The sequence below is a fragment of the Triturus cristatus genome, chromosome 9, assembly GCF_964204655.1.
Source record: "Triturus cristatus chromosome 9, aTriCri1.1, whole genome shotgun sequence".
NCBI classification, from domain to species: Eukaryota; Metazoa; Chordata; class Amphibia; order Caudata; family Salamandridae; genus Triturus; species Triturus cristatus.
Window position 1 is genome coordinate 1,274,556,920 of NC_140592.1, and position 15,116 is coordinate 1,274,572,035.

The 15,116-nt window shown below is 48.9% G+C and overlaps 1 protein-coding gene across 9 annotated transcripts in view; it reads right to left on the reverse strand.

Moving 5' to 3' along the window:
• RALGAPA1 (Ral GTPase activating protein catalytic subunit alpha 1) overlaps positions 1 to 15,116 on the reverse strand; it is a 717,351-nt gene that overhangs the window by 337,546 nt on the left and 364,689 nt on the right. For all 9 annotated transcript variants that reach the window (XM_085627452.1, XM_085627453.1, XM_085627449.1 and 6 more), the window contains 2 exons: positions 6,436 to 6,591; positions 3,156 to 3,284 (listed from right to left, as the gene is read on the reverse strand). In XM_085627452.1, the coding sequence (XP_085483578.1) occupies positions 3,156 to 3,284; positions 6,436 to 6,591 (285 nt within the window). The remainder of the gene's footprint in view (positions 1 to 3,155; positions 3,285 to 6,435; positions 6,592 to 15,116) is intronic.

The window sequence follows — 15,116 nt, forward strand, 5'->3', positions numbered from 1 at the left end:
CATTCTTGAAGGGGACGCATATAAAGTCTTGCACGGGGGACTATTATTATGCAAGACACCATCATTTCTAGCAGCTGCATGTATACCCGAGCTGGTAGCGAGTGGTTGGGTTGAAACCAGGAGATTAGAGCCTGCATATTGCAGATCCTGGCTGCGTTTGGACAGGCTAGAGCTTTTTGAGTATCCAGAGTGGATCCCAAATACGTTTGAGTATTGCCTTTAAACGATGTTGAGGTATTGTCTGTGGATATGTTTTTTGAGCCCCCCCATGCAGAAGGAGCGATGAAAAGAACCCCTATTAGATGGGGACAGTAGGTTGCCCATGGATTTTGCCACGTCTGTGTCCATTTTCATCTTTTCTAAAGAAGTGTAAACAGGACCAAAGAGATACTCCTTATCAAAGGGTGTCTTTAAAATAGAAGCCTGGACTTCGGGTTTAAACCCTGAAATCCTAAGTCAGGCGTGTCTTCTTAGCAAAACACTGGTGTGAATTGCACAAGCTACAGTGTCAGCTGCATCTAACACGCATCTAATAGATGCGTTGGAAATTATCTTCCCTTCCTGAACTAGGTCGTGTGCCTTCGACTTATGTTCATCAGGTACAAATTGGAGCAATTGTTCCAATTCATCGTAGTGCGCTCTGTCGTACATGGCTAAGAGAGCCTGGGTATCGGCCAGTGGAGCTACTCTTTTCTCTGAGGCATCTATTAATTTAGATTCCTTGTCTGGAGGAGGGACATCCCCCGATGCTTGTGAGTTTGCCCATTTACGGGCATTAGAAACCACTAACAAATCTAAGGGTAATTGACCCTTGATGTAAACTGGATCCGATGGTGCAGCTTTATACTTTATCTACCCTTGGTATAAGGATTCTTGCACGAACCAGATCTTTAAAGATGTTGTCCGCGTGTCTACGCATACCCTTAAGCATAGACAGTGTGGGAGTGGATCTTTAGGAAGAGCTCAGTGTTTCAAAGAGAAAATCCTCCTCAAGTGACTGTTTATGCAGCTGAACTCCAGGATATTGTGCAGCCCTATTTATTAGTTCTATGTACCCTACATTATCATCTGGTGAGAGGGCTTTGTAGGGTACAGAGCTGGATCGTTATCAGTGTTTGGATCTGTGATACAATCAGTCCAAGAGGAATGTGGTAAGTGTCCTCTGTTCCTGGTTTGCGTTTTGATGGCAATTTGGCGTGTGTATGTCCAGTTTTGAGATTGATCACCAGTTCCTTATGTTTCGGGTCCGGGTTTGAAGGCGGGCCGTCAAATCAATGCTCTTTGATAGAGTAGGAGCCGTTTTATCTTTCGGTGCCAATATTTTTGGACCCGAGATTTTCGGTGCCGAAGTCTTCGGATCCGAAGAGCGTTTCAGTTTCGGTACCGAAGGAGTTGGCTCCGAAACGTGTTTCTGTTTCAAAGCCGATTGTTTCAGCTCGGCGCCCAAATGTGGCCGACTCGATCCCTAGCCGGAAGGCTTCGATATTTGTTTAGGTACCGGGCCCTAAGTCGGGGCATTTGAGACGTGATCTCGGTGCCGACCTTGGCGCAAAGGCAGAGGAGGGACCGGAGCATTTTTCTTGGGCAGAGGAGGATCAGTACTCACAGTACGCTGACCCTGCAGAAGCTCCTCGTCCATGCTAGAGTCTGCCTCTGACACGGATATCAGCTCCTCTTCTTCCTTGGCTCGTTGCACGTCATCGACGTCTGGTTCGGATTCTTCTCTAAAGAGATCCAGAATGGAGCCGCTGTGTTGTTGCATTTCGTGGCGTCGAGCCAGACGGCCACAGAGCGTTTTCTTGGATCGGAAGGATTTGCACGTGTTGCAGTCCTGTTTGTCGTGCTCCGGGGAGAGGCACAAGTTGCAGATATCGTGCAAGTCAGTGCGTGGGTATTTGGTGTGGCACAGAGGGCAAAATTTAAATGGAGTCAGTTCCATCGACTGTGAGGTAGCTTGACGCGGCAAAGCCAGACGGCCTTCCATAAAGTTTTCGATCGAAAGAGTTTTTTCTGAACCGATACAATATGCGTAGAATGGGAAACGTGATCCAATAAAAATACAGTCGAGGGTAAGTGGATTGCGCACAGAGGGGACCCTAGAAACCGTGTTAAACCGAAGCGCAGCAATTTACGTCCGAACCCAATAGCGGAAAAAAAAAATCTAACAATGGAATCAATGCCCATGTGCACTATCACCGAAAGGAGGAGTCACCTACCTCGTGCCTGGGAAGACTTCTTTGAAGAAAAACAAACTGCAAAAATCCGGACCCAGCACTAGATGGCAGGAATATGCAAAGCATGTGATCTACAGCTCACATGCCTCGAACATATATTTATATACTCAACATGAAATTGTGATTTGCCTAATTTATTTTTCAAAAAAGACTTGTTTTGCTCGAAAAAATACTTTGGAGGGTTGTGTCCAAACAAAATTAACCAGCTTAAACCACACAGTAGCAGGTTACTGCAGCCTGGAAAGGTGCAAGGGAATCAGCATGTTCCTGCAGCCTGGAAAGATGCAAAAAAAGCCAGCATGTTCCTGCAGCCTGGAAAGATGCAAAGTAACCAGCAGGTTCCTGGAGGCTGGAAAGAGAAAAAAAAGGAACCAGCAGGTTCCAGCATCTAGGAAAGATGCAAAGGAAACAGCATGTTCCTGCAGCCTGGAAAGATGCAAAGGAACCAGCAGGTTCCTGGAGTGTCGAAAGATGCAAAGGAAACAGAAGGTTCCTGCAGCCTGAAAAGATGAAAAGGAACCAGTAGATTCCTGCAGCCTGAAAAGATGCAAAGGAACTAGCAGGTTCCATCATCCTGGAAAGATGCATGTTCCTGCAGCCTGGAAAAATGCAAGGTACCAGCAGGTTTCTGGAGTCTGTAAAGGAGTAAAGGAACAGACTGTCTGACATAATGAACACAATGGATGGACCATGTTTGGAGCATGGATGTGTGGCCTCGATAAGGCAATGTGTGCACAAGATAAGGCAATGTGCAGAGCACAAGCTGCAAGTGTGCACATTCAAGAGGACACGCTGGGAGCGAGCTAGGTGTGCTTCCAGTCAGGAGGAGACTCGAGCATGCTGCCTGTGTGCAAAGGGTACAGAGGCCTGCAGGAAACACTACGTGTACACATGAGAAGAGGAAGAACAGATCATACTCACATTGAGAGAGGATGAGGCAGCCACCCTGCCAGCTGCGACGATGAAGTCAATGATGAGGATGGTGGCTCCAGGCAGACCCAGCGAGAAGAACTGAGGCGAGCAGTGCTTGATGATGGTGTTCACGATATCCTGAGGGATCAACAGCAGAACATCAGATGTACACGGTCAAGAGTTTAAAGGGACCTGAGGGAGTCATACACAGCACAGAGGAAGCAACACTTGTAATGCCCGAGCTGTAACCAAATGCATCATGAGGGGACTGGAAGCACTAGCAGCTTGTGGCAAAATAAGCAGCACAAAAGGGCTTCCCCTGGGCAGGCACCACACTGCGTCACACCACTTTAGGCCTTTGTGAGGAGTTACTGTGCAGCAAGATATACCTGGTGAGAGTGCAGCAGTGTGTGATGTCAGCCATGGTCTGCACAGGTCCTACCTGGTCAGTGTGCAGCAGTGTGTGATGTCAGCTACGGTCTGTCCAGGTCTTACCTGGTCAGCGTGCAGCAGTGTGTGATGTCAGCTACAGTCTGCACAGGTCTTACCTGGTCAGCGTGCAGCAGTGTGTGATGTCAGCTACAGTCTGCACAGGTCTTACCTGGTCAGCGTGCAGCAGTGTGTGATGTCAGCCATGGTCTGCACAGGTCTTACCTGGTCAGCGTGCAGCAGTGTGTAATGTCAGCTACGGTCTGCACAGGTCTTACCTGGTCAGCGTGCAGCAGTGTGTGATGTCGGCTACGGTCTGCTCAGGTCTTACCTGGTCAGCGTGCAGCAGTGTGTGATGCCGGCTACGGTCTGCTCAGGTCGTACCTGGTCAGTGTGCAGCAATGAGTGATGTCAGCCATGGTCTGTTCAGTTCTTACCTGGTCAGTGTACAGCAGTGTGTGATGTCGGCTACGGTCTGCTCAGGTCTTACCTGGTCAGTGTGCAGCAGTGTGTGATGTTGGCTACGGTCTGCTCAGTTCTTACCTGGTCAGTGTACAGCAGTGTGTGATGTCGACTACGGTCTGCTCAAGTCTTACCTGGTCAGTGTGCAGCAGTGTGCGATATCAGCTACGGTCTGCTCGGGTCTCACCTGGTCAGTGTGCAGCAGTGTGTGATGTCGACTACGGTCTGCTCAGGTCTTACCTGGTGAGAGTGCAGCAGTGTGTGATGTCAGCTACGGTCTGCACAGGTCTTAACAGGTCAGTGTGCAGCAGTGTGTGATGTCAGCTACTGTCTGCACAGGTCTTACCTGGTCAGTGTGCAGCAGTGTGTGATGTCAGCTATGGTCTGCACAGGTCTTACCTGGTCAGTGTGCGGCAGTGTGTGATGTCAGCTATGGTCTGCACAGGTCTTACCTGGTCAGTGTGCGGCAGTGTGTGATGTCAGCTATGGTCTGCACAGGTCTTACCTGGTCAGTGTGCGGCAGTGTGTCATGTCAGCCATGGTCTGCTCAGGTCTTACCTAGTCAGCGTGCAGCAGTGTGATGTCAGCTACGGTCTGCACAGGTCTTACCTGGTCAGCGTGCAGCAGTGTGTGATGTCGGCTACGGTCTGCTCAGGTCTTACCTGGTCAGCGTGCAGCAGTGTGTGATGTCAGCTACGGTCTGCACAGGTCTTACCTGGTCAGCGTGCAGCAGTGTGTGATGTCGGCTACGGTCTGCTCAGGTCTTACCTGGTCAGCGTGCAGTAGTGTGTGATGTCGGCTACGGTCTGCTCAGGTCTTACCTAGTCAGTATGCAGCAGTGTGTGTTGTCGGCTACGGTCTGCTCAGGTCTTACCTGGTCAGTGTGCAGCAGTGTGTGATTGTGAGACCGGCCTCACGGCGTTGCCCTCTCCATCATCCAGCCAACCTGCAACCACCCTCAAGACACGACATCTCCGACTCCGGCCGCCCCAGCCACCCCCGATCCACGGGCCGGCCAGAGGCCTGACAGACTCAACACCCTACCACGCATGCCCAACCGAGGGAGCGGGAACCCTCGAGCCAGACCCAGAGGCGCCAGCCCAGTCACACCTCGGGTCGCCTTCCCCGGGAGGACTCAATCGGCCACCAGGCCCCTGGGGAGCAGGCGCCTCCCCTACCGAGCGTCTGGGGTCCCTCCCAGACCCACCTGAAAAGACCAAAGAAGTGAGCGGCAGGAAATCCCGCCGAACCCCCTCCGTCACCCCAGTCCCCCCTCTGCGAGCACTCCGGACTTCAAAGAACCAGCGGAGTATAACAAGGGGTGCCGGAGAAACAAGGACAGAGAAGACCTGGAACCATCTGAGCCTGCTGACGCTGTCGCGGCTCCTGAACGCTGAAGTCACCTGGGCCTGCTGAGTGACTCGCGGCCTCTTGCTATTGAACCACCTGAGCCCTGCGGACGAGGTCGCGGCTCCCGAACACTGAACCACCTAGGCCTGCTGAGTGACTCGCGGCCCCCAGCCATTGAACCATCTGAGCCCTGCTGACGAGGTCGCGGCTCCCGAATACTGAACCACCTAGGCCTGCTGAGTGACTCGCGGCCCCCAGCTATTGAACCATCTGAGCCCTGCTGACGGAATCGCGGCTCCCGAACTCCGACCACCTGTGCAGCAGTGTGTGATGTTGGCTACGGTCTGCTCAGTTCTTACCTGGTCAGTGTACAGCAGTGTGTGATGTTGGCTACGGTCTGCTCAGGTCTTACCTGGTCAGTGTGCAGCAGTGTGTGATGCCGACTACGGTCTGCTCAGATCTTACCTGGTCAGTGTGCAGCAGTGTGTGATGCCGGCTACGGTCTGCTCAGGTCTTACCTGGTCAGTGTGCAGCAGTGTGTGATGTCAGCCATAGTCTGCTCAGGTCTTACCTGGTCAGTGTGCGGCAGTGTGTGATGTCGACTACGGTCTGCTCAGGTCTTACCTGGTCAGTGTGCAGCAGTGTGTGATGCCGACTACGGTCTGCTCAGATCTTACCTGGTCAGTGTGCAGCAGTGTGTGATGCCGGCTACGGTCTGCTCAGGTCTTACCTGGTCAGTGTGCAGCAGTGTGTGATGTCAGCCATAGTCTGCTCAGGTCTTACCTGGTCAGTGTGCGGCAGTGTGTGATGTCGACTACGGTCTGCTCAGGTCTTACCTGGTCAGTGTGCAGCAGTGTGTGATGTTGGCTACGGTCTGCTCAGGTCTTACCTGGTCAGCGTACAGCAGTGTGTGATGTTGGCTACGGTCTGCTCAGGTCTTACCTGGTCAGTGTGCAGCAGTGTGTGATGCCGACTACGGTCTGCTCAGGTCTTACCTGGTCAGTGTGCGGCAGTGTGTGATGTCGACTACGATCTGCTCAGGTCTTACCTGGTCAGCGTGCAGCAGGCCACAGTGCATGATGTTGTAGAAGTGAGTCAAGAAGTCTCTGTTGGGGGACACATCCTGCCTCCTCTTCATGATCTTGCAGATCAGCTTGTAGGCATGCAGCTTCCCCTGTTTATACTTCTCTGGCAGCATTGTAGCCTGGTGTGTAACAAAGACAGCTTGTGGGTTACATAAACAACAGTGAACATTGCAGGCAAAAGGTTCAAGCAGCAGTGACAGATACAGCACTGTATCAAGGTTCAGATAAGGCACAGGAGAGGCAGCAGAGTCAGGGAATCACAGAAAGATAGGATAGCGCAGATAAGGCACAGGAGGATAGGCTCAGATAATGCACGGACAAAGTAGCCAGTCCAGATAATGCAGAGAATGATAGGTTCAGATAATGCACAGAAGGGGCAACAGGTTCAGATAATGCACAGGACGATAGGCTCAGAAAACTGTAAGGATTCGGGCCACTAGTTGTAGGGCCTGCACATGTAATAGGTCCACAATCATCCCGTTATTGGGAAACAAACACCCCATCGTACCACTTGACTCTCTCAGGGTAGCGGAGCAGAGCAGTCCAAGGCGGTGGTGTAAATTGTAAATTGTAAATTGATACTTGTATAGCGCACTACTCACCCGCAAGGGTCTCAAGGCGCTTGTACGAATACCGCTGTGGAACCCATCCTGGCTTTCCCTGTGAGGTGTCCACTCCTGGGCACCCCCAAGGTGGAGGCCAGGCATCCTTAGCGTTGTGGGGGCCGTTGTGGAGATTAAGCAAGCTATTGCCCAGAGTTGCAGAGTGGGACTCCATGATTGGAATAGGCACCTAGGCGAGAATTGTCAGGTCCGTGGAATTTTTGAGCCCAAGACCCGCCGAGGCGGGGAATTGAACCCTGGTCCCGGGCCAGACCTCTGCATCAGGGTCTGCCACTCTAACCATTGAGCCACACTTCTCTGGTGTGGGCTAGTGATCAACATTCACTGGCACGCAGTAATAACACTCAATAAATGATTGTCCCGTCACTGCTTTTTAGGTCTCGGCTAGCGAAGGCTGCGCTTGCGCAGTCTCGCTCGCGAGAGATAATGACTTGGAGAAGAGGGGCTTGAACCCGCCCCTCTTCTCCCCTCTTCTCCATTGGCTGGCCTCTTGAATGCTGGCCAGCCATTGGAGAAGAGGTTCGTCACTCCGAACAGGCCCCGTCCTTTTCGGATTCGGGGGCGTGTTTTTTGCAACTTTTCTAATTATCTCCTCCAGCTAATGGCAAGAGGAGAGAAAAGCAAAACACGCCCCCGAATTCGAAACCGCCGCTGCCTTTCTCCAAGGCATTTCTGCTTCGCCTCGGAGAAAGGCGGCGGTGTTCAGGGCGATTTCCCTCAACGACGCACAGTCTCTTCTCTCATTAATTAAATTATACTACTGAACCCGCAGATGACGATCCGAAGAAGCGTTTAGCCTCACAATGATGTTGACAGTTTGGAAGTGCATCTGCACACTTGCCTCCCAGCACACATGCAGCCGCCTCACCTGTATGTTTGTTAGCAAAAACAGCCTATTTAACCACCATCTAAAAGCCTTGAAGCGTCTGCCAAGATCAGAAGACCCACTTCCAACACGCAACCAAGAACCTCTGGACAGCAATCCCATTTTTTACGACGTTTCTCCGCTGTGCCAGGGAGCAGGCTGAGCGGCAGCCTTGGTAAACAGCAGACGTGCCCTCTGACGCCATCTCTGCCTCTTCTCCCTCCCTCCCTCTGCCCCGAGGAGCTCAGAGGTCACATGTTCACACACGTTATTGCTCTCCCCTGCCAGACAGACGCAGGCTCGTCACCGGTAGCTTGCCAACACCATGGAACGCGCAAGCAGTGTGGCGTCGTAGGCGCCGGTAATCAACAACACAGACTAATACTGTGTACTGTTATGATGGTCCATTAAGTAAATACTTAGTTTCACTAGGCCAGTGGTTTCGAAATGTTTCGTGCCGAGTCACTCTTTAAATGTGTCTGGAACCGATTGGACTGATAACATTTTCCATATTGATTGTGAGAAAATTGTAACTATTGCGTGTGGAATAAAATCGATGTTAAAAAAACATGAGGGATATTCCCATCAAGAAAGGTGCAAAGATAATATTGGGGCTTCATTTTTTTTTTATTCTCCTCACAATAAATGCTGTGTTTAGTTATTATTCACAGTACACAATCTCAACATTTCTGAAGTGTTTTGGGTTTGCATTGTCCAAGAAAGAATGACAATGGAGATGCCCAAAGTCTCCCTACATTGCAGTACCATAAAAGAATTAACATTTGAAACAGGAGCTGGTGTACCAAAAAATTCCAAAAACGTTTACAAAGAGTTTGCTCCTTTGTGCCAATAAACATACACGTTGCTTCATATGCTAATAGAACGCAATTGCTTTCCAGAGAAACGTACTACCTAAAGCACGATCAGTTCTCTTTTTAGGCTGAGCCTTGCACCCCCTTAAAATACCTATCCATTCAACTAGGTTTGTCTAGATAGATTCAAGACCACCGCATGGCTTTGGAGTGGCCCCATGTGACACTAGAACAGCCTTGCCTCTGAAGTAAGAAGCCAGTTATATGCTGGGATATGTTGTTTCACTTTTGCTATAGAAGTACGGACCACTGGTCCGAACATGCCAAGTGCTGTTGGATAACAAACGGGGGCACGTTAAAGGTAGCACAAATTACATTGGCGCTTAATAGGGGCTATTCCAGTACATGAAGGCAAGTGGCCCCAGATCGCACACCTCTTCTCGTGCTGAAGACGCGGTTTTCCTGTCCAGTGAAACAGGGTTCAGGGCCTTGCGTCCAGAGTGCTACAGAAAAACTATATAATTTCTGAAAACAAGGCATGCTGATTATTGCAATTTACTACTAACGAGCTCTCAAGTGAACATCATTTCGGAGGGTTTTTCCCCTCTTTGTTTGTGCCTTTCTGTCCTCTGTCCTCTGTTCCACTCGTTTTCCCTCTGTCCTCTGCTCCTCTCGTTTTTGTGCCTTTCTGCCCTCTGCTCCTCTCGTCTTTTGTGCCCTTCTGCCCTCTGTGCCACTCGTTTTTGTGCCTTTCTGCCCTCTGTGCCACTCGTTTTCAACTTTTTTTGTGCCTTTGTCCTCTGTTCCACTCGTTTCCCTCGTTTTTTGTGCCTTTCTGCCCTCTGTTCCTCTCGTTTTTCTGTGCCCTTCTGCGCCACTCGTTTTTTTCTGTTTTGTGCCCCTTTTGCCCTCTGTCCCACTCGTTTCCCCGCCGCTGTGCCCCCTGTGAACCCCTTCCAACACTACATATTCACCAAAGGATTGTGTGTGTGGGGCTCGCTGTGTGTGTGGCTCTGTGTGTGTGTGTGTGTGTGTGTGTGTGTATAAATGCAATAGGTCTCGCCTTTGCGAGAGCTAAAGCTATTGGCATTGTAAATGACTATGCCATTTATTTATCTGTTTTCAAAACCAACCCATAAATAAAAGTTTGTCATTTGCAATACCAATAGCTCCAACTTATGCAAAAGGCGAGACCATTGCATTGTAAATGCTTGTTTCTTTAGGAAAGGAAAGGTGCATTTATGACACACACACGTCCTAATAATATGCAGTAATTTACAAATATCCATGAGGCTGGTGGAAAACACCTTTGATAACACTGCGTTTGACCCCAAAAAAGAGGTCACAGCTTTACATATCAGACTCCCCTCCCCCATACAGTGTTGCACATAACCATATAGAGGATGTAATGATGTGAATGTTGCCACATTTAAAGACGAGAACCACATGTCAAAATACATCATTCCATCACTGACTTCAGTTACCATCCCTCTGCAATCATAATAAGTAATAAAGCATTGCAACTGTTAGACCTAGCATCCTTGGCGTGGTTTTCTCCGAACTTGTTTGCCTCCATAACTCCTTTTTCTGCGGGACTTAGGACTTTGCACACTTTACCTTTGCTGACCAGTGCTAAAGTGCTGTGCTCTTCACTAAACCATGGTAACATTAGATTAAACCCAATTGGCATTTTAATTTACTTGTAAGTCCCAAATAATGCGGCACTACATGTGCCAAGGGCCTGTAAATTAAATGCTACCAGAGTGACTGCAGCACTGGTTGTGCCACCCACTTAAGTAGCACTTCAAACATGTCTCAGGCCTGTCATTGTAGAGCCTGTGTTTGCAGTTTAACTTGACATTTCCACCAGGCAAAATCAATTTTTTGCCAGGTCTTAATCTTCTTTTCTAATACAAATAAGTTACCCCTAAAGTAGGCCCTGGTCAGCCCCAAGGTAAGGGTATTTAAAAAGTTTTACATGTACTTTTAAGTTTTACATGCCCTGGTAGTGAAAAACTCTTAAATTCGTTTTTCACTACTACAAGGCCTACCTCTCCCTTAGGATAACATTGGAATAACATTATACATTTTATAAAGTGTAATTTCCAAATGGGAAAATTTAACTGGTTCATGTTTGGTGTCTCTGGAATCCTAATTTAAAACCCTAATTTATGGTGAAGATGGATTTTAAATTACAATTTCGAAAATGCCACTTTTAGAAAGTGCAAAAACAGTTGATGGACAGAATGCAGAACAATATCATACATTCACTCCAGTACATCAATCTGGGCCTAAATCGATCGTTTTTTTGCTCACCATGCCATTCCAGTTTGAACCCAACCATATGCAAATCAGTCTTGACCCCGTGCCTCATGGGAACAGTCCAGCCCGAACTGCCAAGCCAGGTCCTCCCTAGACTGGAAACAAGCATCCTAGGACCGGTTTCGGGGTTTCATCCCTCTTCAGCCAGGATAGCTTGATTCCAGTGGCATGGAGAGCACGGGACCCACATCTAGGCATACCCGTCCCACTCGGGGTGACCAATGCAAAAACAATAGTTGATGGACAGAATGCAGAACAATGTCATACATTCACCCCAGTACAGAGATCTGGGCCTAAATACATCGTTTTTTTGCTGGGGGTGAATATTTTGATTTGTTCAGCATTCCGTACATCAATTGTGTGTCTTTTGCTTTCTCGCTCTTAAGTGCGCCAGGTATGTCCAGACGTGGGTCCTGTGCTCACTGTGTCACTGGAATCAAGCTATTCTGGATGAAGAGGGGTGAAACCCCGAAACCGGTCCTAGGATGCTTGCTTCCGGTTCAGGGAGGATCTGGCATGGCAGTTCGGGCTGGACTGTTCCCATGAGGCACAGGGTCAAGACTGATTTGAATATGGCCAGGTCTAAACTGGGGTGGCATGGTGAGCAAAAGAATGATGGATTTAACCCAGATCTCTTGACTGGGGGGTGAATGTTTTGATTTGTTCTGCATTCAATTGTGTGTCTTTTACTTTTAGAAAGTTGGCAATTTCTTGCCTTAGCCATTTGGGCCCAAATGTACGAAGCTATTTAGCATTTCCTAAAGAAACAAATTGGTTTTTCGGGCCGTTAAGAAAAGAAAAATGATTTTTCCTTAGGTACAAAAGGTAGAAACACGGTCGCAAGGGTTGATTTCTACACCGTTGGCCCCCCCCCCTCACCGCAGACATCACATTTTATGATTACCAAAATAGGAAATCGCAAATAGGGATTTCCCAACCACATGTACAAAGCATTTCCTAAATGAGAAATGGGCATACTATTACCTTCTAATCCAATCCTATGGTAACCAGGTACAAATTAAACAAGCATTGAAAATGCAATATGTCGCGCCTTTGAATACGTTAAAGCCAGTTGCTTTGCTAATGGTATTGTATTCTAGCTTTGCATTATTTAGTGTATATTTGGGATATGTTGTAGTTGTATGTAGAATTGTTTTGTTAGCTGTGTAGTAGTTTTAAGCATAGCGTTAGTAGGAAAAGAGCGTGTTTCAGATGTGGGAGGTGAATGAATAGAAGAATAGAATGTGTGTTAATTTCGTATAGTGAGGATTACAATAGCATGAGGTAGACGAAAGGGGCGAGGGAGGGGAGAGCAAATATATGCAAATATCACAAATATACAGTAAATAATTTTGGTGATGCTTTGGTCAGTACGTGGGTGCCGCTGTTGTTTTACAAAGACTGTATGAGGCCTCTGCTGCTTTGGTGATGTTTTTGAGGCAGCAGTACAGCTCAGCCATGGTTATGGGGGTCAATTTTGGGATTTGAAGGGGGTAGCACTGCTGTCTGGTTAGCTTTGGAAGCACAGGCAGCGCTGCGTTCAGTGAACTCTAAATATCAATTAACCGACTGAGGTTTTCTGATGAGAATTCGGATTCTCTTTAGACTAAGGGCTATTTTAAGTTTTGAAATACCCTTTCCCTCGTCCAAGGCCAGAAGCTTTCTATATGGTGTACAGTTGGTTAGTAATGCTTAATAGGATGCCTTGATCCCAGACAAGCATGACTAAGAAACAAACTCTACATGACGTCACACCGGAACCCTACACGAAAAAAATGAGTTCTGGCAGACCCGTGAAAGCACTTGGCTTTCGTGTGGCCAGGGTTGACCAGGCATTCGCACCAATGCCCTGCAAGGGGGTACAGAGAGGGCAAGCCTTACCCGAGTCCTCTCATAACTACACACACGGTGAATGATACACCGCACAAGGTGAGCTGGCCAGGCACAAATCTTTGCTCTGCACTTCCTCCGTGGGCAGGGTTTGCGTGTTGCCGTTTTGTGCACACCTCTTCTGGTGGAGCTGCAAAGTTACTGACCTGGGCAACACTGCCCAAGATCAGAGAAACAGGAATAGGACCTGCATTATGCCGCTGTGCTGTTCTTCCCACTCGCTACTGCTTTACTGTTATTCACCCCATAGCATCCATGCTGTGCCGTCGGTCTGTGCTACAGCACGCCTGCTGGCAGTGAGCTTTGTGGCCCATAACACTGCAGTGCTGGTTACCATCCATGTAATGCCTACCACAGCTGTGCTTGGGGAACGGAAACGTCCTTCACTTGTAGTTATTCAAGATGCATTGCATTTAGTTTTAAAATTAAAAAAAACACCTAAGCAGCTGCATTGCGTGTTTCTAGGAGCTATACATCCTAAGATGGCAGGGCATATGGACCAGTGTCCAGCCACTATCACGCTGCATCATTTCAAAGAAATGCTGCCTGGTGCCATCACAGCAGAGAGCAGTCCCAGGGAGTCGAACACCGACTCTAAGCATAACATTTCCCAGACCTAATGGGCATTTTCAGCTCATCCATCGAAAGACCTTGTGTTTACAGCACTCCCACAGAATCCCAGCAATTACCCTCTGTGACAGGCGGGTGCTTGCAGAAACGACAAGACCCCCAGAGCCTAACAGAAGAAGAATCCCTCTATCCCGGACCTTTATTTTTAGTAAATACCATAAATGCTTATCTTTAGAGACAATCAACCCGAGTTATGACCCCGGCGGATCAAAATGAAAGATAAAGCGCCTCGGGCATGCCGTCTGGGAGTGGTGTGTCTCACTCAGCGTATCCTGCCTGTAACCGGGTTTGCCAAAGTAAAAGTCAACCTGCGGCCACCATAATGAAATATAAAGCACCTCGGGGATGCCATCTGGACGCGGTGTGTCTCACTCAGCGTGTCCTGCCAGAAACAGGGTTTGCAAAAGTAAAAGTCACCCTGCGAGCTGTGTGGCCACCATAATGAAATATAAAGTGCCTTGGGCAAGCCGTCTGGACAAATGTCTAACTCAGCGTGTTCTGCCTTCTACAGGATTTGCCAAAGTAAAAGTCACCCTGCAGGCACCATAATGAAATCTAAAGCGCCTCGGGCATGCCGTCTGGACGTGGTGTGTCTCACTCAGCGTGTACTGGCAGCAACAGGGTTTGCCAAAGTAAAAGTCATCCTGTGAGCCGTGTGGCCGCCATAATGAAATATAAAGCGCCTCGGGCATGCTGTCTGGACGTGGTGTGTCTCACTCAGCGTGTCCTGCCTGTAACCGGGTTTGCCAAAGTAAAAGTCAACCTGCGGCCACCATAATGAAATATAAAGCACCTCGGGGATGCCATCTGGACGCGGTGTGTCTCACTCAGCGTGTCCTGCCAGAAACAGGGTTTGCAAAAGTAAAAGTCACCCTGCGAGCTGTGTGGCCACCATAATGAAATATAAAGTGCCTTGGGCAAGCCGTCTGGACAAATGTCTAACTCAGCGTGTTCTGCCTTCTACAGGATTTGCCAAAGTAAAAGTCACCCTGCAGGCACCATAATGAAATCTAAAGCGCCTCGGGCATGCCGTCTGGACGTGGTGTGTCTCACTCAGCGTGTACTGGCAGCAACAGGGTTTGCCAAAGTAAAAGTCATCCTGTGAGCCGTGTGGCCGCCATAATGAAATATAAAGCGCCTCGGGCATGCTGTCTGGACGTGGTGTGTCTCACTCAGCGTGTCCTGGCAGCAACAGGGTTTGCCAAAGTAAAAGTCACCCTGCGAGCTGTGTGGCCGCCATAACGAAATATAAAGTGCCTCAGGCATGCCGTCTGGACGTGGTGTGTCTTACTCAGCGTGTCCTGCCTGCAACAGGGTTTGACAAAGTAAAAGTCACCCTGCGGCCGCCATAATGAAATATAAAGTGCCTCGGGCATGCCGTCTGGACGTGGTGTGTCTTACTCAGCGTGTTCTGCCTGCAACAGGGTTTGCCAAAGTGAAAGTCACCCGGAGAGCCGTGTGGCCGCCATAATGAAATATAAAGTGCCTCGGCCATGCCGTCT